Genomic DNA, 22242 nt, shown 5'->3' with positions numbered 1-22242 from the left:
AAGTATTTTTTTAAAGTGCCTTTGAAGGCATCAAAGGGAGGATCTCTGGGTGGCTCAGTAGTTTAGCGCTGCCTTCGGGCCGGGGCGTGATCCTGGAGACCCGGGATCAAGTCCCACATCAGGCTCCCTGCATGGAGCCTGCTTCTCCCTCTGCCTGTGTCTCTGCTTCTCTCTCTCTGTGTATCTCTTGTGAATAAATAAATAGAATATTAAAAAAAAAAATGAAGGCACCAAAGGCAGAAGGGGCTGAAAGGGCCAAAATCCTAGAGAAGAAGGAAACTCAAGAAAGGTGTGTTTAAATAGCTCTTCTTATTTTCCAATTCATGAGCAATAGGTAAGAGGACAAGAAGCTGGGTTTCTAGAAGTATACTATGGTTCAAGGGTCAAAATTTGGGCATTTGGTGCCCATTAAAGAGATGGAATCCCAGGCTTTCAGTGGGAGCTACCAAAGGGTTACCCCCTAGAAGTAGTGACCTACTGGACATAGACCAACTCCCACAAAAGCAGTGTTGATTCCGCCCGAGTCCAGATGGCATTAACGTGATCTGTCCTTACTGTAATTGCTAGTCAAAAGCAAAAGGAAATTATCCATGGAGGAATATAGAAGCCTCATATTGTCTTAATTTTTCATATATAATGTCAGGTATTCAATTAAAAAAAAGAAAAAGAACATCATACTAAGCAGTGATGGTTCATTTTTTAAAAAAGATTTATTTGAGAGAGAGAGAGAGAGAGAGAGCATGCAAGCAAGTCAGTGGGAGGAGAGGCAGGGGTAGAGAATCTCAAGTAGACTCCCCAGTGAGTGGGGAGCCTGATGTGGGGCTTGATCTCATGACCCATGAGATTATGACTTGAACCAAAACCTAGAGCTAGATGCTCAACCAACTGAGCTTAACCAGGCTTTCCAATGGTTCATCTTCTTTCTTTCTTTCTTTCTTTTTTTTTTCCTCAATGGTTCATTTTCTGTCAACTTGACTGAACACGGGGTGATCAGATATTTGGTCAGACACTATTCTGGGTGCACCTGTGAGGGTGCTACGAAGAGATAAATAAATATTTGAATCAGCAGACCAAGTAAAGCAGAGATTGCCCTTCCTGATGTTAGTGCCTCATCCAATCAAAAGGCTGAATAAGAGGGAATTCCTCTGCTGTTTTTGAATAGAGACATTGTTTTTCTTCTGCCTCTGGACTCTACCTGAAATATCAGCTCTTCCTGGGTCTTCCCAAGATTGTGTGCTTTGGGACTAGAACTAATACACCATCTGCCTTCCTGGGTCTCCAGTTTACCAACTATAGCTCTTAGGACTTGTCACCCTCCAGAATTGTGTCAGCCAATTCCTTCTAGTTTGCGTCCTTCTCTCTGCATACATATTCTTCCAGTTCTGTTTCTCTGGAGAACACTGACTCATATACAAACATACTGAGGGACAAGATGAGATGACCAGAAACAATGAAGGAAAAAAAATACAACTGCATAAGATTTGGATATTGAAATTATCTAATTATTGAAATTATTGAATTATTTGGACACAACAGAATTTCAAGAATTGTTATAAAAAATGATAAAATGGAAATTTTATAAGCTAAAATTACAATAACTGAATCAAGACTGCCAAAAATGGGTATAAAAAGGTTTATACATAGCTGAAGGGAAGATCGGTGAACTGGAAAACAGGTCAGAAGAAAATATCTAGGGACACCTGGGTGGCTCAGTGGTTGAGTGTCTGCCTTTGGCTCACGGTGTGATCCAGGGTTCTGGGATGGAGTCCCAATATCAGGCTCCCTGCAGGGAGCCTGCTTCTCCTTCTGCCTGTGTCTCTGCCTCTTTCTGTGTGTCTCTCATGAATAAATAAATAAAATCTTAAAAAAAAGAAGAAAATATCTAGATTGAGGGAGGGAGAGAAAAAAATGAGTTATTGTGTGTAAATTATACCTCAACATAAAAAAAATCTTAAAAATTTAATAGGGAGAAGAAAAAAAATTAATAGGGAAAATTAAATAAATATGTAATACCTATAATACAAGGTGGAATATGTAAGAATCATGAGAAGGTTTCAAAGAAGGATAATAAAAATGACTGAGAAGAATCAGGAAAGAGTTCCCAGAGGAGTTTACATTTGAGATGATTTCAGAAGGTGGACCAATGGCATTTGTTGGGTGGTGATAGGAGAAAGCAGAAAGGAAGAAGGTAAGAAGAAGTAGTAACAGGTAGGATGGAGCACTATGTACACACTGGGCAGGTGCCATGTCTACAGCCAAAGGAGACACAGGAGGCCACCTCCCTCGGAGGACCTGGAGAGAATGCCCCAGCACCCAGATAATCACAATCTGACCCTAAGATTTTCCGAAATCACTTCTCAATCGACATCAGTCAACATTCATATAATATTATAGGAGTTCTCAGGACCTTTCTCCTCAGCAGTAGGGCTCATGAAGCTCCTCAGCATTTCCCTAAGGGTCCTGGGCTATGGAAAAGGCTGAATCTATAACACTCCGTTTGGTTTACTACAGAAGCTCCCAGAACTCTACTGGTGAGGGATAAATTAAAATTATTTGTTGAAATGGAGTTTCTGGACTGTCTACAGGCTTCATTTTTGCATGCTCCCTCTGGTCTCTGAATGACTGATACTGAAAAATGATTTACTGTCTCTTTTCCTAGGGATAGGCTGCCAGAAAGGATGCTGGCTTCAATCTTTACTCATTCATCAATATACCTTTCTGACACCTGATAATCTGGCTTCTTCCCAACCTAATGCAATTAGTCTAAACCAGCTTGGAATGTAAGATCTCAAAGCAACCACATTTTATTCTTGTGAAGCATCTTTCATTTAGTGCCTGCTAGGCTTTTTCCACTTCAGGGAATTTTTTGTGGCCTGCATTGCATATTGTTCACAGATTTTCCGTAAGAGCAAGAAGGGAGGGTAAAAGAGCCTCATGAACACAGGATAACCATATTAGAGAGCCTTTTCCTTTCTTAAAGATCACATTCACCGTTCTCATCTCCACAAACCAATAGACCTAAAAAGAATCTTCTGGCTAGAATAAACAAGAGCCACAGAACAACTGCACAGAAATTTAAGAGAAATTTGTTCACCGGTTTTTATATTCTTGCATGCTACCTCTTTCCTTTTCCTTTTTTTTTTTTTTTAAAGATTTTATTTTATTTATTTATAAGAGACAGAGAGAGAGAGAGAGAGAGAGAGAGAGAGAGAGAGGCAGAGACACAGGCAGAGGGAGAAGCAGGCTCCATGCAGGGAGCCTGGCGTGGGACTTGATCCCAGGACTCCAAGATCATGCCCTGGGCCAAAGGCAGATGCTCAACCGCTGAGCCACCCAGGGATCCCTGCTACCTCTTTTCTATTCTATGCTCCATCCACTAAGGCTCTATGAATCTGTTCTTCTGTGAACACCCAGTTCACTGGCATAATGAAGTCTAATTGTAGCAAAGTATGAGCTCTATTTCTCAGATCTGCATCCACAAAGGAGACACCTCTGCCTTAGCATGGGCACTTACTCATACCCCAGAGCCTCTTAGAGTCCTAGTCACTATGAACTTCATGGTCTGGTGAGATTTGATATGGCCGTACTAGAACCTTTTTTATTTTTAATTTTTTTTTAATTTTTTAAATTTATTTATGATAGTCACAGAGAGAGAGAGAGAGAGAGAGAGAGAGAGAGAGAGAGAGAGAGAGGCAGAGACACAGGCAGAGGGAGAAGCAGGCTCCATGCACCGGGAGCCCCACGTGGGATTCGATCCCAGGTCTCCAGGATCGCGCCCTGGGCCAAAGGCAGGCGCCAAACCACTGCGCCACCCAGGGATCCCTAGAACCTTTTTTAAAAAAAGAACCCGCTTCACTCTAGCAGTATGATGAATGATTATGCTAATCCCAACCTCCAGTTTGTTTTTTAAAATCACATTCAAATATAATCATGAAGAGACCTCAAAAGATATACCTATCAACAATCCAAATTATTCTAGGAGTAAGGAGAAGCAGGTTAATAAAAAATTGCAAGGAAGGACAAAAGCCTATCTAACTGAGTAGAGGAGGAAGAGTGGGTAAGATAAGGTAAGAGGTGAGGATCACTGCTACTGCTGAAAATGCTGCTACCTACCTGGTGCCACTACTGGTCTTAGGAATGGGTTTTCCTACAGAGAAACCATGACACTGATCTTTTTTCTGATAACACACAGTCATTGTAAAATAGCAGAAACAATATAGAGTCTCTACCTCCAATATACCCTTACCTCTAACCCCAGAGATCACAATCATAAGCCACATGGTTTTTAACTGTTCAGACTTTCTAAAAGTGTATCCAGAAGTATATACACACACAACACTAAACTTTTTCTTTTAAATACTGCAATAGTAGCAGCTCATTTTGATTACTGCTGAGGTCTGTCAAGCATTATTAATTGCTACTACATACTCAATAAGCAGACATTATCAAGTACTACCATATATTAATTTATTAAGGACTGTATCATGCATTGTGCTAGGTACATATTTTTGGATAGATTTTATTAGCTAGCTCTTCTTCAGTGAATTAACTGCTCATGTCCTCTGTGCCTTTCTTTACTGGAGAACTGCTGTTCTTTTCATGGATTTCTACAAATTCTCTATAATAAGAAGCTAACCTTTTAGCTTAGTGGGTGGTAGGAGCATGAACTTTGGAGTCAAACACACATGGGTTCAAATCCTAGCACAGGCACTTACCAGCTATCTACTTTTATCCCTAGGTCTTGGTTTCCTCATGTAGAAAATGGGAAAAGGAGCCTGTCAAAGAGTTTCTGCGAGGATTAAGACCCTACAAGTTATTGCTACAGTGATATAATAATTGTCACAGCAAAAATAGTTCATAGTTTAATTTTCAATCACTCTGAGTATCTACAAGAGAGCTAAGTATCTTATGTAAAATTTTACATCCTAATAAACAACAATGCAAAAAATAGTTCAAAGTTTCAGTGTTTTCTTATTAAATAAAAACCAAATTGACAGGGTGTGCTGGATTATCCTATGGGCTAAGCATGGAAACCCAAGGGACAAATTAGCTCAGTTTAAAAAGACCTGCATAACATTATGATCTAGCCATACTTTTCTTTAAGCAATTTCACATTCAGTTGTAAAAAGCTACTTGTTGACTTATGAAAGAAATTTATGGTACATTTCATATGTTAAGTCTCTCTGGACACTATACCAACCTTCAGAGTCACATATTTTTTTTTTTACTTTTTTCCCCTACCTTCTTAAAACTTAAAAATATATGAACTTTTATAATTGGAAAGAAAACTTTTAAACTTAAGAAAGATCTTGCAAACCCACTGTAAAGACACATTTTGGGGACAAAGGAACTCTGAATATGGGTTATATTAGATGATATCAAAGAATTATCATTAATTTTGTTAGGTGTGATAATGACATAGTAGTTGTAAAAGAAAAGGTCCTTTATTAATGATGCATAATAAATTATTTATGGGTCAAATACCATGAGGGCTACCATTCAACTGAAAGTATTTTAGAAAAAATTAAGATAACAAAATATTAGTAGCTATACTAATCTGGATAATGGGTTCTGGAGATTCATTACTAATAATAATTAAAAATTAATTATTTTTATTTTTGTTTGAAGTTTTTCATGATAAAAATTTGAAATGAGCAATTTAAAAATGAGCCTCTTTTTCCTTTCCAGCTATATAAGCTTAGGTAGCTGTATTCATGCTTCACTGAGATGGGTTGTAACTGAATATAGCTTTAAACTGCTTAAACACCTCTCCCAGGCTATGTCTGAATTTCCCATTCTAACAAGCTGGGGCACTGGGTGATTAGCTAAAGGCCCACATACAATAAACTGATGACTTCCATCACCAGGAAAATATATTCAGAATTTGATATAATTCCACAAATACAGCTACTTCTGTGGTTAGAGACACAGTGACATAGACACTAGGGTTTTCTGGAATGCAGAGGGCCAGTGCAAAACAAAAGTTTGAGAACTTGCACACAGGAGAGCAGGGCTCAGTCAGCTTCCACTGAAAGACTTCTGCTACCTTGCCACTTAAATCTTGGAACTTAAGACTGCAAAGAAATGAAAGTGACATGCATGGGCCCACTCCAGGTGTGACCCTGATAACTCAAGGAAATGAGAAAATACTTCTTGGTAGCATTGTTTCCCTGAGTAATCTGGTATCAGCACCTTTACTCAAGAGGGTCACGGTGCTTGTGGATCAGATCATAGGCAAAGAGAGCTAGGATATATGAAATAGAGACAAAAAGAACTTTCCTTCAGAGAAGCTGATTAGCATTCCTCCTGCTTCCAGGGCATGACATGAGAAGACAGAGCTGACAGGTTCCTGAAAGACCAAGGACAGATTTAATTGTCCACGGCATCTCCATACACCATGTTTCCAGATTTTGGAAAGCCTAGGTTGGCGGCTCCCGACCTGGAGCATATGTCAGAATCATCTGCGTTACTTGTAAGACCATGAATAGCTGGGTCCCAGCCTCAAAGTTTCAGATTCAGTAGGTGTGAGTGGGGCCCAATCATTTACGTTTTTTTTTTTTCCTTTTTCCTAAATTTTTTAATTGAAGTTCGATTTGCCAACATATAGTATAACACCTAGTGCTTATCCCATCAAGTGCCCCCCTCAGTGCCCATCATCCAGTCAGAGACCCCACCAAAAAGGAGAATTATAGATCATTTATGTTTCTAACAAGACCTCAAGTAATGCTGATGCTTCACTGAGAAATGCTGGCTTCACTATCTGAATGAGTGCCTAATGTCATCTACTATTCTACACACAACTATTCCCAAGCCAAGAAGACGTGGTGCTAACATGTGTGCGGGCAGTATGTAAGGTTTCTCTGCCTCATGGCCACTTCACTTCACTTGCCCAACTTGTCCCTCTAAACATATCTTGCTAACTCTCAATTCATGTGGACCTGTGAGAAGATGGGGGAAATTTTCCATGTCTGACTGTATCCTGGACATACCAATACTAAAATGGTTCAATATTTAAATCTGAAAAGTGCTCAGAAACACTCAGATGAAATGCATTAGATAAAGTACTAAGGATTAACATGCATGAAGAATGTTTTATTATAAACCCCTGTTTTCACTTTCTTGCAGCTCTCCAAAAAATTAGCCCTTTGTGGTGAAATTTTCCATGCTTGGTTTCAGCCCAAAGGTGATTTTTTTTTTGCAAAGTTTGAGAAAAATATATTAAATAGTTTTTGAGTTATGAAAAGATGAAAAAAGCCCACACAATTTTTCCACTTTGAAAGCAATTTTAGGATTTTAAAAAAAATATGCAGATGACTAAAACATGGCTGAAGTCGCAAAGTTGAAACTTTCCATGTGTTCAGCTTTCAGCAAGGTAGTCTCCTGGGTAATTAGAAAAGATAATGTGTGTGCACACACACAAACAGATAAACATATGTATTTAAGTAAATGCATAAGTGATTCGCAAAGTCGCATCTCATCATAGTCAATAAGAGCCTTCCTCAGAGTAGGGGGAATTTATTGTTTTCTGAAAGAGAGTCTTTCACCAAGCAGAGTAGCTAGCTGTTGACTGACTGACCCCTGTGGTTTTCATGTAGCAGGGGTCACTCCTGGCTCACAGGGACACAAGTGTGTCACTTCTGTGCACTGTGTCTCCAGAATCATCTATTTCCTTTCATACTCCCATTCCCCTGCTACCCCTAGTTCCTAGAACATTATTCATTTACCACCTAACTGCCTGCGACCCCCTTCTCCCACTATTTCATTACAAATGTGCTCTTCCGAGTCACTACTGACCTTCTGATTACCAATACCAGAAGCTTTAAGTTCTCTTTGAATTCAACTGTTACCCTGTTTCACTTATCTACGGCTATATAAGACCACAACGGTTATTCTTTCTTAAAATCTGTGAGGTCAGGAATTCAAACAGGACTCAGCTGGACTTCTGCTCCATGTGTCACTGGCTGGGGTCACTCCCTGGGTTGCATTCAGTAGCAGATGGAACAGGCTTAAAGGTTCAAGAAGGTTTCACTCATGTCTGGTGCCTCATGATCCTATGTGGCCAGTTTGGGCTCTTTCACAGCATGGTAGTCTCAGGTAGTTGGACTTTGCATATGGCAGCTGGCTTCTAAGATGGAAGAAATAGAAGCTCCTAGTTTCCAAAGGCTTGAAATTAACATCACTACCACTGTATCCCACTGTGAAAGTCACATGCCCAACCCAGATTCAAAAGAGAAAGGAAAGAGACTATTCCATGAATGAATGGTATTCCATTCAAATGGAATTCCATTCCAAGAATGGTAAAGAACCTGTGGCCATCTTTAATCACCACACATTTACCTCTTTCTTGATCTTCTCCTTTCTCTTAGCATGTGGTACACTCTAATTTAGGGTAATGGCTTTCATTTTTTTTTCTTTTTAACCCTGATCTAAAGTAAGATATATACTCTACATTGTAATCTAGGATATCAACAAAGCCCATAAGAAGTGAAACAGAAGTGTACAATTAAATCAACTCTAATATTCTCTATTCTATTTTACTCTATTATATTTTTAGAAATGCTATTTTATTGTTCACAAACATATACTTCGCTGCTCTGAGGAGGATTACACTTTGCAGCCTCCTTGATGGCAGACTTGGTCATAGAACTTATTCTGTGCAATGCTGTGTGAAGACTGACAAATGTCACCTCCAGGCAGAGGTTTTAAAATGCAGTGGTTTGTTATTTCCTTTTTATCTTTTGCCATGAGACTGGAATATGCCAGATAGAAGCTACTCCATCAATCTGGATTCTGGAGTAGGAGTGCATGATGAGAACATGCTGCATGGGGCAGCCAGCCCTCAAAAGATTTGTATTATGAGCAGTAAATAAATCTTTGTTGTTAAAAGCTACTGACACTGTGTTACTGTAGTGTAGCACAGTCTACCCTATCTTGACTGAGCCACTGCTTGCAACCCACTGAGGTGACTTCAGAATCCACTAATGGACTAATGCAGTCATTAGTTTAGAAACTTACTATACCTTTTGCTTCTTCTTCATCTTCCTTTCTATCAGATAAAGTCATTCTCATAATATACATATATGACCAGTTTTTTTTCTCTCTTAACAATTTCCCTTGGCAAATTCCAAATATAGTCTTTAGTATTTCTAATCAGAACTAGTAATAACTTGCCTATCACTGGGTTTTTAGCTTCTTATTCTATACTCTCTCCCCAATTCACTCTCCTTTTTGCTGAGAGATTAATATATCTGATTCAGGACTATTATTATCACAGATCCCTCAGTGGCTCCTTACTGTCCAGGAAATAGAGTCCTAACCTCCTAGTCCCCACTTCTATTACCCTAGGCTCTCCATCCCACTGCTCGCTACATGCATACTAGGCTGCATCCAAATCAGACCACTCACTGCTCTTCTTCATGTGTCCAATGATAAAAACTATTTTTTTATACTGTTCCCACTGCTTAGAATATATAACAACTCCTTACCACCAAAACATCAAACCCACTACTTCTAAACATTTCTAAGTACTGACTCAGTCTTCCTCTGCTCGAATACCAGCTCTTCATCTTTTTCTGATCTTCCCAGTTAGGAGCCATCTCTTTCTTCAAAATATTCAGAGCCTTATGTTACTTTCCTCAGTTAATCTAGGGACAGGACTCTGACAACAGTTATTTTGATATATGAATGAGCTCTTATTCTTTCCCCTCCCTCCAGTTTATCTTGACTGTTGAACACAATGCAGTGATGTTATATGAATGCTTATCACAAAGATATCTAGCTTTCACTTCAGACATGAAGGTTCATCCGAAGAGTGTTGGGGCACTACAGTCATTGTTTGCAGAATATTTGACTTTATTTTTTTCCCTACTGTAGACAAGATGTACTCCTAAATCAACACGCATGATCTAACATGCTATTTTAACTCTTTCAGTAAAAAGTGTCCAAAATTCTCAGCTATACTTGCAGTGTGTTTTAAGCCTCTCAAATTTTGAGTATCTAAACACTACTGGGGACCCAGAAGAAATAAACAAAGAAAAAGCTCTGAGCAATAACAAAATCCACATATTTAATATCATCAATTTTACTCTTGCATATGCATTTTAAGACCTGTTCATTCTTACTCAAGACAAAATTCTAACATGATTATTTGTCGTCTCTACTAGGCTCAAATTACAGTAACCAATTGTAAGTAGGGAAGAGAAGTAGAACCTAACACTGAGGAAGAAGACAGAGAAACTATAAAATAAACAGGCAATTTTTTTTAAGCACTATCATTTAAGAAGTTTCAGGACATAGGCAAAATCTCTTTAATCGTATTTCACTGTAGTATAATATCATTATCAAAACGACGTCCTTGAATCACTAATTCCTCCATAATCAATATGCATTGTTGAAGAAGATAGATAAGTAAATAATATATTTTAGACAAATTTTTATTCAACTGGATAAAAGAGTCTGGTGCTTAGAAAAGAGAGTTTAAGTAATCTGGAAATTTCATTTAGAGAGAAGATAGTTTTGCCAACCAGACAGACAAAGGAAGCTCTATGTTATTGTGCATTTTCCCCAAGAAAGGCCAAATGATATAAAAAATTAAGTTTTTGAAGGATCTGTTATCCCTGGAAGGGAATGAAGTGTTTTCATAAAATGCTATATAAATACTTAGAGGAAAATAAAAGTAAAATTACTTGAGGTTCACCTCACAACTCAGTGCAGAATCCACTTGAGAATCAAGGTCTTTCAACTTCCAACCTTGAATTTGACGCAATCTATTGGCAAAACCAGATGGCACATTTTTAACATACAGAGGACTAATGCTGAAAATAAGATTCTAAATAGGATGGATGAAACTACTACTTTTTTGTTCCAGTTACTTGACCTCCAGCCCCAAATTGCTAAAGCAGCATTCATGGGGGTCTCCAGCTTCTTGAGCTGCAACATCATGGACCGCAGGAAGCTCGTTGTATCCAGGAGTATACAGTGCTATATGTAGGCTCTGCTGTCACCCGAAGTTTGAAAGAGTCATCAAATATCTTCTTAGACTCTCGTTATACCCACAGCTAATATAACTGTATCCTACCCCTGGGTTAAGACAGAGCTGAGGCTGCATCCTGGCAAGGGACTTTGCTCTCAGCTCCCATCCATGAAATGAAAGATAGGATGAGACTGTTTCTAAAGTCCATCTCAGCTCTAAGAGCCTATGAGTCTAAAACTATGTTTGTTATTACAAGTCATGACAGCTACTATTTAACAGTCTTCCAATTATATATTTTCTCAGGCTTCTTTTTAAATTCTTTATTTTGGGCATTACTTGTTAAAATATAGAATGATTTCTCTAATTCTATGTACCAAATTTTGCTTAAAGAAACAAAAAAATTTCAATACCAGATTTTTAAAAGAGCCATTTCTTTAGTATATTAAAATAAAGGTCAGATAATATGTCTAAAGTGTGCAATAAGTATTTTAAAACAATTTTAAGACCAAAGTTTCCTATAATTAGTTATAAAAATATTGTAAAGAACTGAACCAAAATAAAACCAAATAAACCAGCTACTAAACTACACATATGTCTTCAAAATCTTATGGGAGTCAAATATTCCAGTAAAAATAACAGAAGAGATGGAAACACAAGTTTCTTATTATCACACTTCATATGTTATAAAACATAACAGCTAACTTATTTTTGGCAAAATGATTAGGGATTGCAACACTCTGGCTTATACAAACTTATTTGATTGTCAAATGCATCTTAAATGGAGCGTGTCATGCTAACTTCAGGCATGCAGGCACTGTGCCGTCTTAGGGTAGCGCAGAGACACTGAAATTTCAACACTTCAGCAGGGATCACACCACCGATATTAACTGGGCCAGGTGTTTAAAGAGGCGGGGGGGTGGGGTGGGGAGGGCTTCAACAATGCAGTTAATTGAAGCCAGATGAAGCTTTTGAATAATAAAAAAAAATCATACAGATGTTCACCCTTCTCCCTGGGTGACCTTTATGGACAATTTATTGCATGCGTTATTTTCTAGAAAACACCCTTTTTAAGAAGACACGGTTTCACATGTCTCTCTGAAAACTCTATAATCACAGTATGAGTTATGCCTCCACAAACAGACTACGTTACGCTCATGTTTCATTTCCCTTTCCCCTTTTCACCACCGTTCCTGCAAGGGCAAGAACACCTGGAAGGAGAACAATAATTAGAAAGCTCTAGAGCTAAAGGAGCTATAAGAAGCTGCATTCACCTTGAGAAGCATTGTACTTCTTTCCCAACAGACATGTGAGTGCACGCCAAAAAGGAGAGATGGGTTCAAAACAAATGTGCTGAACAACTGTTCTCATGAATGTAGAAGAGAAACTATACATTACATGCAGAATCGATGTGAAGCAACCAAAAACCAAAAAGACAGATCAGTGATTAAGTTAACAGACTGTGAAGGACTCAGAAATGAGCATTTTCTTCTTTATGTTTACAGAATAGTGTATTTGTCAGGGTTCTGCAGAGAAAAAGAACCAACAGGATTTATATGTATGCATGTATATGAAAGGAGATTTATTATAGGAATTGGCTGCCATGATTATAGAGGCCAAAAAGTCCCACAATATGCCATTTGCAAGATGGGAAGCAGGAAAGATAGTGTTATGATTCAGTCTGAGTTTGAAGGCCTGAGAGCCAGAGGAGTTGATCTTGTAAATCCTGGAGTCGAAGGCCAGCAAACCCGGAGATCCAATGTCAAAGGGCAGGAAAAGATGGACGTCTCTGCTCAAGAAGAGAGAGAGAAAGAACCCCCATTTTCTGAGTTTTATTTTATTTGGGACCTCAATGGATTGGAAGATACCTGCTGACAATGGTGAGAGCAAATCTTTGCTTGGTGTACTGATTCAAAAGCTAATCTCTTCTGGAAGCATCCTCAAAGACAGACTGAGAAATGTTTTACCAGCTCTTTGGCCGTCCCTTAGCTGGGTCCAATTGACATATAAAATTAACCATCACAAATAGTAATGCTATTATTATTTCAAACATGCAAGAACTCTTTTCTTAAAAAAAAAAAATTCCTTTTTTTAAGGTTTTTAAAACACCCGAGATAACTAATAACCCCAAATTGTATTTCATATCAGTTTGCTGCATTTTCTTTGGCAAGACCAGCTCACTTGCTATACTGGGAAATAAACTCAGTATTTTAATTTATATGTTATCTACGTATCTATATGCTTGACTGTACATGACACAAGTAAAATACTCACTGTAGCGGTGGTGGGGTAGGCAGCTACTGACATGATCCTTACTTTCTAATGTTCATGCTGCAGTGTAATCTGCTCCTCTTGTGGGGGCTGGACCTAGGGCCTTACTTCTAACAGATGGAATACCATAAGAGTAATGGGACATGATTTCTGTAATTAGGCTATAGTTTGTGACTTCCATCTGCCAGCAGACTTTCTCTGGCTCTTCTACCATACTTCCTCTAATGAGGCAAGTTAGAAAGATGACCCACATGTTAAGGAACTGAGGATGCCCTCACCCAAGTGCCAGTGATGGACCAAGGCTCTCAGTCCAACGACCCTCAAGGAATGGAGTCCTGCCAATGACCATGTAAGTGAGCTTAGCAGCACATCCTTCTCAATTCAAAATTTCAGATGAGACTGCAGCCCTGGAAGATACCTCAATTGCATGTAGTCTTATGAGAGACCCCGAAGCAGAGGACCCAGCTAAGTTGTGGCTAGATCCCAGACCCACAAAACTCTAAGAGAATAAATGTGCATGGTTTTACTCTATTTGATTTTGGGGTAATTTGTTACACAGCTGTAGATAACTAATACAGTACTTAACCTAGTGACTGAGCCAATGATTCCACTGTCACAATTACAGCTAGAACCTATTAGGGGACTTCTAAGGTTGAGGCACCATACTTAATTCTCTCTTTGGGGGACATATCATTATCCCCATTTCACAGATGAGGAAACAGAGGTATTGAGATACTCAATAACTTGTCCCAGGTCACACAAACTATGACAGCAGGAATTTGAACCTAGGTGTCTTAGCTCTAGAGCCAGGGCTTTTAGCAACTTACAAACAGAACCACTGAGTGGCAGGGCTGGGCACTGTAAAGAAGGTAACTTCATCACACAGTACTAGAAGAGATTTGGAAGACACAAAAGAGATCAAAAGCCATGCAAAATGCTAAAAACAAAAATAAAGTCTCCTTTCCAATTAAAATACTTTTCTGTGGAAAAAAGAGTAGAAACAATAACACAGTGAATGGAAAGCAATCCTGAATTTATCGAAATTGCACTTAGAAATAGAAAATACACTTTCTTACACCCAATAAGCAAAAATTAACAACCTTAATTTTTTTTAACTTAAATTTGTCAACATATAGTACATCATTAGTTTCAGATGTAGTTTTCAATAATTCGTCAGTTGCATATAGCACCCAGTGCTCATTATGTCATGTGCCCTCCTTAATGCCCATCCATTTGGCATTAAAAACTATAACCAGGGACGCTATAGTTGTACATTTCCTAAGGGCAATTATGAGTGAGACATAAGTGTGTCAAGCTGGTACAAACAGAAGAAAATTTCCAGTGAGCTTTGAAACTCCTTGAGATTTTTATCATATGGAATGAGAAGAGTCAAAATCCGAGGACACAGAGATTCTAGGAAGGAATCACTTCTATCTTACATTCACTCTACAAGGTTAAATAGCATTCCCTCATACTCCTACACTCAGTAGTTATCAGACCTATGGGTTAGTGTGTCTCTTCCATTAGACTTTGGACGCTCTTATCTCAAAGACTGTCTTAGTCACCTGGATGTCCTCAAAACACAGCTCAGGGCCTCACACATGGCCAGTGTTTAATATATGTTTGTTGAATAAAGAAATAATTTATGTTGTGTATTGCATCCATTCAGTAGATCCTTTCAATTGTACATGTAAGTGAGAGTATGAGTTTCTCTTTTGTTTTGAAGTCCCTTCTAGCTCACTAGCTTTCTCGGGCACTTTAAATAGGGCTTTGTGTCTCCAGTATTTTACTTAATATCTGACACCCAGTGGCACCCAGTCATTTGTGAATGAATGAATGCTTCAAAAAGGTTGCCAACCTATAGAATGGAGAAGTATCCAGGCTTATAATTAAATAAAGATCTGGTATTCCATAAGGACAGCTGTTTGCTTACTGATGATCATGATGACGACAATGATAATAAATTATCTTCCTTTTGAAAGGAGGTGTGAACATTTGCAAAATACTGTCACAATCAGATTCTTCTCTAGGTCTTAGGTAATGACTACTCTTAAATATGCCTTTATAAATGAGAAGTTATATGCAACTTCAGAATTTCATATAACCCTAGATTAAATAGCATTCATCTGGAAAATTTCTATCTCCTTATTATTTTTTGAAACACATGGAAACAGCATGAACATACATGCACATAGGCCCACAGTAATAGATAAAGATAAGGCAGCCACCAAATATCCCCCTCTCTGTTCTGTTTATCATTAAACAAGAGACAAAAGAGGGAAGGAAAGCTGAGGAGAATTTGCGCAAGTGCATAATCTAGCACTTACAGTCACTTCCTGAGGCATACTTACTGGGAGTTCAGGGGCAAGCTTCAAAATCTCAAGAGAAAAATGGCAGCCTATTGAATGGCCAATGACCACAAGTTTTATTTCCTTTGGCACATGAGTTCTCAGGAAAGCTAGCTTGTGTTCCACTTGACCTTGTAGTCCATAGATGTCATTAATTTCTTGAGCATTTGAATCTAAAAGCAAAAATATGCGTATATTTTCACTTAATGAGGAAAATAATAAACTCACTGGGAAAAATACCTAAAAAAATAGCCAACAACAGTACTAGTTATGACTTATTTAAAGCCTACAATGTGCTAGTTACAGTGTTATACACTTTACTCAAATTATATCAACAAGTCTTACCCTGGAAAGGTAGTATTTATTTTCTTTTTATAGATGAAAACCCCAAAGCTTACAGACATTAGGTGATATAGACTGAAAATCACACATCTATGAAGTGAAAAAGGTAAGATTCAAACCCAGGTCTGTCCTCAGAGCTCATGAACTTTCAACTAGTCCGTGAACTATAGTTAGCTTAGGCCACTACCTCTCAAACTTGATCATGTATCAGAACCCTCTGCAGGATTTAGGAAAGCAGTAATTGCTGGACTCTACCTTCAAATTCTGTGATTCAGTAGGTCTGGGCTGGGAGCTGAGAATTTCTGTTTCTAAGTTTCCAGGAGATGTTGATATTGCTGGTCCCAAGACCACACACTGAGAACCGCTGGTTAGGCTAGTTTATATTATTAATAGAAAACTACGAAAACCCATGACACTGCTTCATTATTTTAGATAATCTGTTGAAGAATTTAGACAGAAAGGCTTAAGGAAAAATGTTGCAAATTGTTCCTTTTAACCAGCAGTCTTAACCTGAAATATCCTTTCTTCCTTTCACAAATGAACTGTCTTCTGGAATCTTCAAGAGCTAATTAAAACTTTATCTAGCTAATCTCCAAGAAAAATGAATGAGCCTTCCTTTGTGCTTAACCAGTCCTCTCCACTCTTATTAGAGCACTTTATCATACTTGTATAATTGTCTGTTTATTTCCTCTCATGGGCTGTGAGCTCCTAGGAGGCAAGATTCACCCTTTCCTCTGTGGCTAGCACACAGTAAATCTTAATGTGGAGTAAAAAAAAAATGAACTCACTGGAGAGTCTCTGAGGATGCTGCTAAGCTCTGGTATTCTATAAATATGGGAAATTTCAATAGGTCTTCCCTATGCACCTGTAATATTTCAAAATATCACAAGGTGGTAAATTGTTTATTAAAATTTGAATCACTAGCATATTAAATTTCTTGCCTTCGATTCCTACAAGTTACTAATGTGAACTGTAATGAGCCACACTGTGGCTCATTTGACAGGTACCCAGAACTCACTGCGAAGGACTGCTCTTCAGTTTTCTCTGTACATGCTGTTTCCATTCCCTTCAGTGCTCAGCAACCCTTGTTAATCTGGCTAACTCCTCTTCATCCTTCAAACTCCAAACAAGTGTTATCTCCTCCAAGAAGCCATTTTAGGATTCAGTGGGTGAGAAGTAAAGTAGCCTTCCTTTCTGGTTCCCCAATATCCCATGTTTATCTCACCACACTACTCCTAATTTTTTCCTATGTTACAATTTATGTCTTGCTTATCTTTGTCCCCCTGTATGTTTCCATACAGTTATGGAAGACCTTTTTTACTGAGTCAATGAGGTTTATTAGTTTCCTTTTTTCCATAGTATTACTAATCTCTCAGGTAAAATGTGCTCTGCCCTAATCCTTCTTCTAGGTCAGCCTCGAATCAGGGAAGTTCAGCATAAAACAGAATGGGGAAGAGAGAAAATCTGGAAGTCTGACTTTGGTAGGGCCCCTGATAGCTCCAAATTAAAAATGTTCATTGAATATTACATTTGAGTACTTTATGTTCCCCTCTCAATTTAACTGATTTGATCCCTCCACCCAGAAGTGATCATATTATTCTTACATACTCCAAAACAAACATCTATAAGACCTGCAAACCCAATTTTTTATTTTTCAAAATATATAATGTTTGAAACTGTCAAAATCTTCCTTTCATTGGGACAGCATGGTATAGTAATATCATGGGTGTTGGAGACAAAATAAATCTGAGTCTAACTCCCAGCTGAGCACCTTATTAACTTGGTGGCTAAGGCAAATCTTTTAACCTGGCCTCAGTGTCCTCTTATCTACAACAGAGATAATAATTCTAGCCTCCTAAGAGTGTAAGCATAATATTTTTAAAGCACATAGAACAAGTGTTTGGCATAAACTATAAGAGAAGTGAAAGTTATGGTTGCTATCATTCCAATTCCCATCATTTAAGTCCTCCCTGGAATATATACCAAGAACATTTACTTGGATAGCGCAAAGAGAAAGAAAATGAGCTAAATGCAGTAAAACATTTTAAAACTTCACTGACACCAGAAATAAGGTTCTAAAAGATTATATTTCAGATGAACTTTAATGAACACTATAATTCAAAAGATTAATCAAATGAATATTTCAGAAGTAAATCTAGCTTTACCTCTGGGAACTGCTGAGTAGATTTCCAAGGTAAACACATTACTTATTAATGTCTGCTATAGTAATGAGGTTAAAGGAGAAGAAAATACTTTCTAGAAATAATAATGATAGCAAACTTAAATGTGCTATCTGGACATTATTTTACTAGCAAAAACTAAAGGTTAAAGGATTATATATTTCACTGTTTTTCATGCTGATTATTATTTTAATATACTCTGAAAAAAAGGCCAGAAATCATTATCACTTTCTATAAAATATAGTAAAATAATTATATTCAATTGTACCAAAATCAAAATAATAATACGGAAATTACCTAAGCCATTTTTTTTTCTGTAGAAAAATGTACCATGTACTACAATTTACAATCCACTAAATATGTTTGGAACATAATATCTATCAAGATATGGTCTTAAATATAATACTGACAATTTTTAGAACCTGACCCTATTTCTTAGACCCATTTCTATGGAATTTACTTTATAGCTCATATATTGAGTCTGGAGTTTATTTCAAAAGGTACATATAATCTGTTCCTACAGAGTTCATAGAGAAATTAAGTAATATTAGTACTTCACATTTACTCTTTATTTAGTTGTTCAATTGATTCAGTTATTAAAATTTTGCCACTTTTGGATCAAAATGATATGTATCCCTTAGAGCTTCAGGACACAGGTATCTGATAACTAGTATTTCATTCCATTTCATGCTAAGTGAATTGACCACTCTGACAGAAAACAGTGACTAAATGCCCAGCCCATGGTGACTTTGAAAATACAGATATAAATACAGTATACTCCCCTTATCTTCAAGGAGTTTACAATCTAATAAAAACAAACAAATAGATAAAAACACAATTATAAAACACTGAAATAAGTTTATCTAAAGCATTTCCTCGAGAAAAGAACAAATTTTTATTGCATTTAAAATACGGATTTTAATTTAATTTATTAAACCATTTTAATTGCGTTTAGAACAACTGAAAGGTAATACCCCTTTGGATTCATGAAAACTACTGTGCCCTTCTTCAAATAAAACAAGATAAATATCTAGAAAATATTCTTTACTAATTCACATTACTATAAATGTGTAACTTTACATATTTGAATGGAAACATATGGCCTAAATTTAATAATACATACATAACATATATGTATGTCTAGGTACATAATGGATATAAATGCATAAGTCTTACTATATATTGTCGTTTAAGCAGTATTTATTTACAAGTCATCTATGACCATAGAACTAACAAAATTGGAGATTAGTGCTACATGAGCCTTCTGCTAGGACCAACTGATTTCAACTCAGGTCATTACCTCAGGGTTGTGAGATTGAGCCCCACATCGGGCTCCTTGCTGGGTGTGGAGCCTTCTTTTTCTCCCTCTGCCCCTTCCCCCCTTCCCTAAAAAAGTACCAATAAAGATAAATTTTAAAAAATGGAGCTTCTGAATTGTTTTTATTTATTAACAGAAAATATTAAAGCAATTATGGCAAATATGGCAAAGTGATAACTATTGAGAGAAAATCGAGGAACAGAATCTTGGACTTACACTATTGTTTGTACTTTTTCATACTTAATTTTTTTTTCTCAAAATAAAAGAAAACATTTTAATTAAGAATGCTTTGACATGACTTTCCTACCTACATCAGTTTTATAGGGGAAATTACCATTCATTTCTCCATTACTCTCAGTGGAATACAAAAGGCCCAAGGGACTTTATCTAAGTTTATGCAAAACATCAGTGAAACGGTAGATGAGAACTCTCCCTAATTCTTCATGCGTATGTAATTCACTGATCCAAAGGTCTTCCTTTCATGACTGTACCCTGAGTTTACTAAGCTGATGTGAAAGCACATTCTCATAGTTTAGGCCTTGACTGTCCCTGGCCCCCTAAATATTTCTGTAAACTCGTTGCATCTAAACATTGGTGCAAGTCTGCTAGCTAATTTTAAGGCATGGAACACAGGCTAAGGTAGGTAGGCATCCTATTTAAAACTGCTATCAAATAAATAAAATCTTTTAAGCCCCAAACACGTCTTATAAAATAATTTATTATTATTATTCTCCAAATACATGGTTAAAAACTGGGGTCATCAAATTATGCTTTTCACCTGATAAAACCCAGTGCTCTGCTAAGGATTTTAGTAGGGGAAAATATGGGAAATGAGAGACCAAGAGAGAGAAAGAGAGAGAGAGACAGATTGATTCAGCAAGGAGAACATAATGTTTATTGACTTAGCAAATAACAAAAGCCAAAGACATAAAAGTGTGAGGTGTAATTTTGGACAATGATGAGTTCTGTGGCTGTTTGTGGTTTATAGGGAGGTGGAACAAATGAGGTCGGAAAGGAAGGCTGCCACTTGATCAAGGAGGACACTGAACATCACCAGGGAGTCTGGGCTCCACTGTTGTGAGCAGCGGGAAGAAGCTAAGGCCCATGAAGAAAGGGGCAGTGACCTGGCCTGTGTAATAGGACACTGACTTCAGTACTACTTTCCCTAGTCTTGTTGTACTTCTTTGCTTCTGTCTTCCCCGAGACTCTAACAATTTGTGGGATTCTTAACTTCTTTTCTTGCTCCACCCTTTGTTTTTTTTCCTGTTTCTTCCCACCTACTGAGAGCCTTGTTTACTGTCAGTGACTATGAGTCCCCCAGACTTGACTGTGCCTGCCTTGGGCTTTTCTAGCCATTCCATTCTGCCTCCATGCTCCTCTGCCAATCGTGGTCCTGGCAAGAGACAAAACTCTACTGTTTTTCTCTCTTTCCTTGTGTTTGAATACTGGAATGGGAGTGGTTTACTGTTTCTTTGGATAAGCATGACCCAAATTCATCATCAGTTGAAAGATTGTGTAACTTTTTTAGGTAGTGTTTTATCAGCTGAAACTAAATCACTGTGATTTCTAGTTTTTATGTTACACTTTTTGAACAAATGACTTAAAATAGTTGATAATGAATCTGCCGTCAAGTAAGCTGACTCTATAGTAAATCAAAGCCAGAAGGAGTTTATACTTCTAATTCCTCACATTTTCTTTTCACACTTTTTTTGGTCTTGAATCACCCCCTCCTGACATTGGTGAACATCTGTGCTCCCAATTATACTCAATTTATGGTTGTGATAATGTGGCGCAACTAGAATATTATTTCCAACTGTTCATAATTTTAACATGTGCTAATATGAAGCAAAACATACTTTCAACATTTGATGGGTGGTTATAGCTTATGTCCTCTCTCTCAATGATTATATATTTTCACATCATATTTTGCATGTCAAAAAACCTGTTCTTTAGGGCAATGATCTTGGATGATGAATAATCTATCTACCCTGCCTACCCAAAGCAACCTAGCATAGCATGCATTTGCAAACATAACCTTTAATATGTAAAACAGATGAAAGCAGAACTGTTCTGGCTGGATGGGATGCTAGTGGGGCCTAGAGTCCCACTTGCCCATCTTAGAACGTTTGGGCTCCTCAGAATACAGATAGAAAGTCACCAACCTGAAAGGCGGAGACTGGAATCTCTATTTCTTTGTAGATTTCCGGCAGTACGACACATAATCATCTAGTAGGTTGTCAATAAATCCTTGATGATGATGAGCCACTCATGTACCCTCTCTAGAAAACCATAGCTTCCTTTGGCCCTCTGGTGGCCCTTTGGGCTAATGCCTCTAGATGGCACTGTTCTCATTAGGTAGCAAAGGAACCAGGCTCCAATTACTAAGTTATTAACTCAACAGTGCACAGGTAGCCTAAGCAATAAGCATATTCAAAGTTATAAAAAATAAGATGTCAATTTAAAATGAGAATCAGGACAGCCCCGGTGGCACAGCGGTTTAGCGCCGCCTTCAGTCCAGGGTGTGATCCTGGAGACCTGGGATCGAGTCCCACATCGGGCTTCCTGCATGGAGCCCGCTTCTCCCTCTGCCTCTCTCTCTCTCTCTCTCTCTCTGAATAAATAAATAAATAAATCTTTAAAAAAATAAAGTGAAAAAAAAATAAAAAAATAAAATGAGAATCAGGGCCACCTGGGTGGCTCAGCAGTTGAGTGTCTGCCTTTGGCTCAGAGCATGATGCCGGGCTGGGGACTGAGTCCCACATCGGGCTCCCTGCGAGTAGCCTGCTTCTCTCTCTGCCTGTGTCTCTGCCCCCC

At 37.9% G+C, this 22242-nt stretch overlaps 1 protein-coding gene across 5 annotated transcripts in view; it reads right to left on the bottom strand.

The window, feature by feature from the left end:
- The window catches only part of LDAH (lipid droplet associated hydrolase), a 105435-nt gene that overhangs the window by 45812 nt on the left and 37381 nt on the right, over positions 1-22242 (bottom strand). For all 5 annotated transcript variants that reach the window (XM_041755618.1, XM_041755621.1, XM_041755620.1 and 2 more), the window contains exon 4: positions 15592-15761. In XM_041755618.1, the coding sequence (XP_041611552.1) occupies positions 15592-15761 (170 nt within the window). The remainder of the gene's footprint in view (positions 1-15591; positions 15762-22242) is intronic.

Source organism: Vulpes lagopus, chromosome 5 (assembly GCF_018345385.1).
Source record: "Vulpes lagopus strain Blue_001 chromosome 5, ASM1834538v1, whole genome shotgun sequence".
NCBI lineage: Eukaryota > Metazoa > Chordata > Mammalia > Carnivora > Canidae > Vulpes > Vulpes lagopus.
Note: the sequence above shows the minus strand (reverse complement) of the source record. Positions and strands in the feature narration are given on the sequence as shown.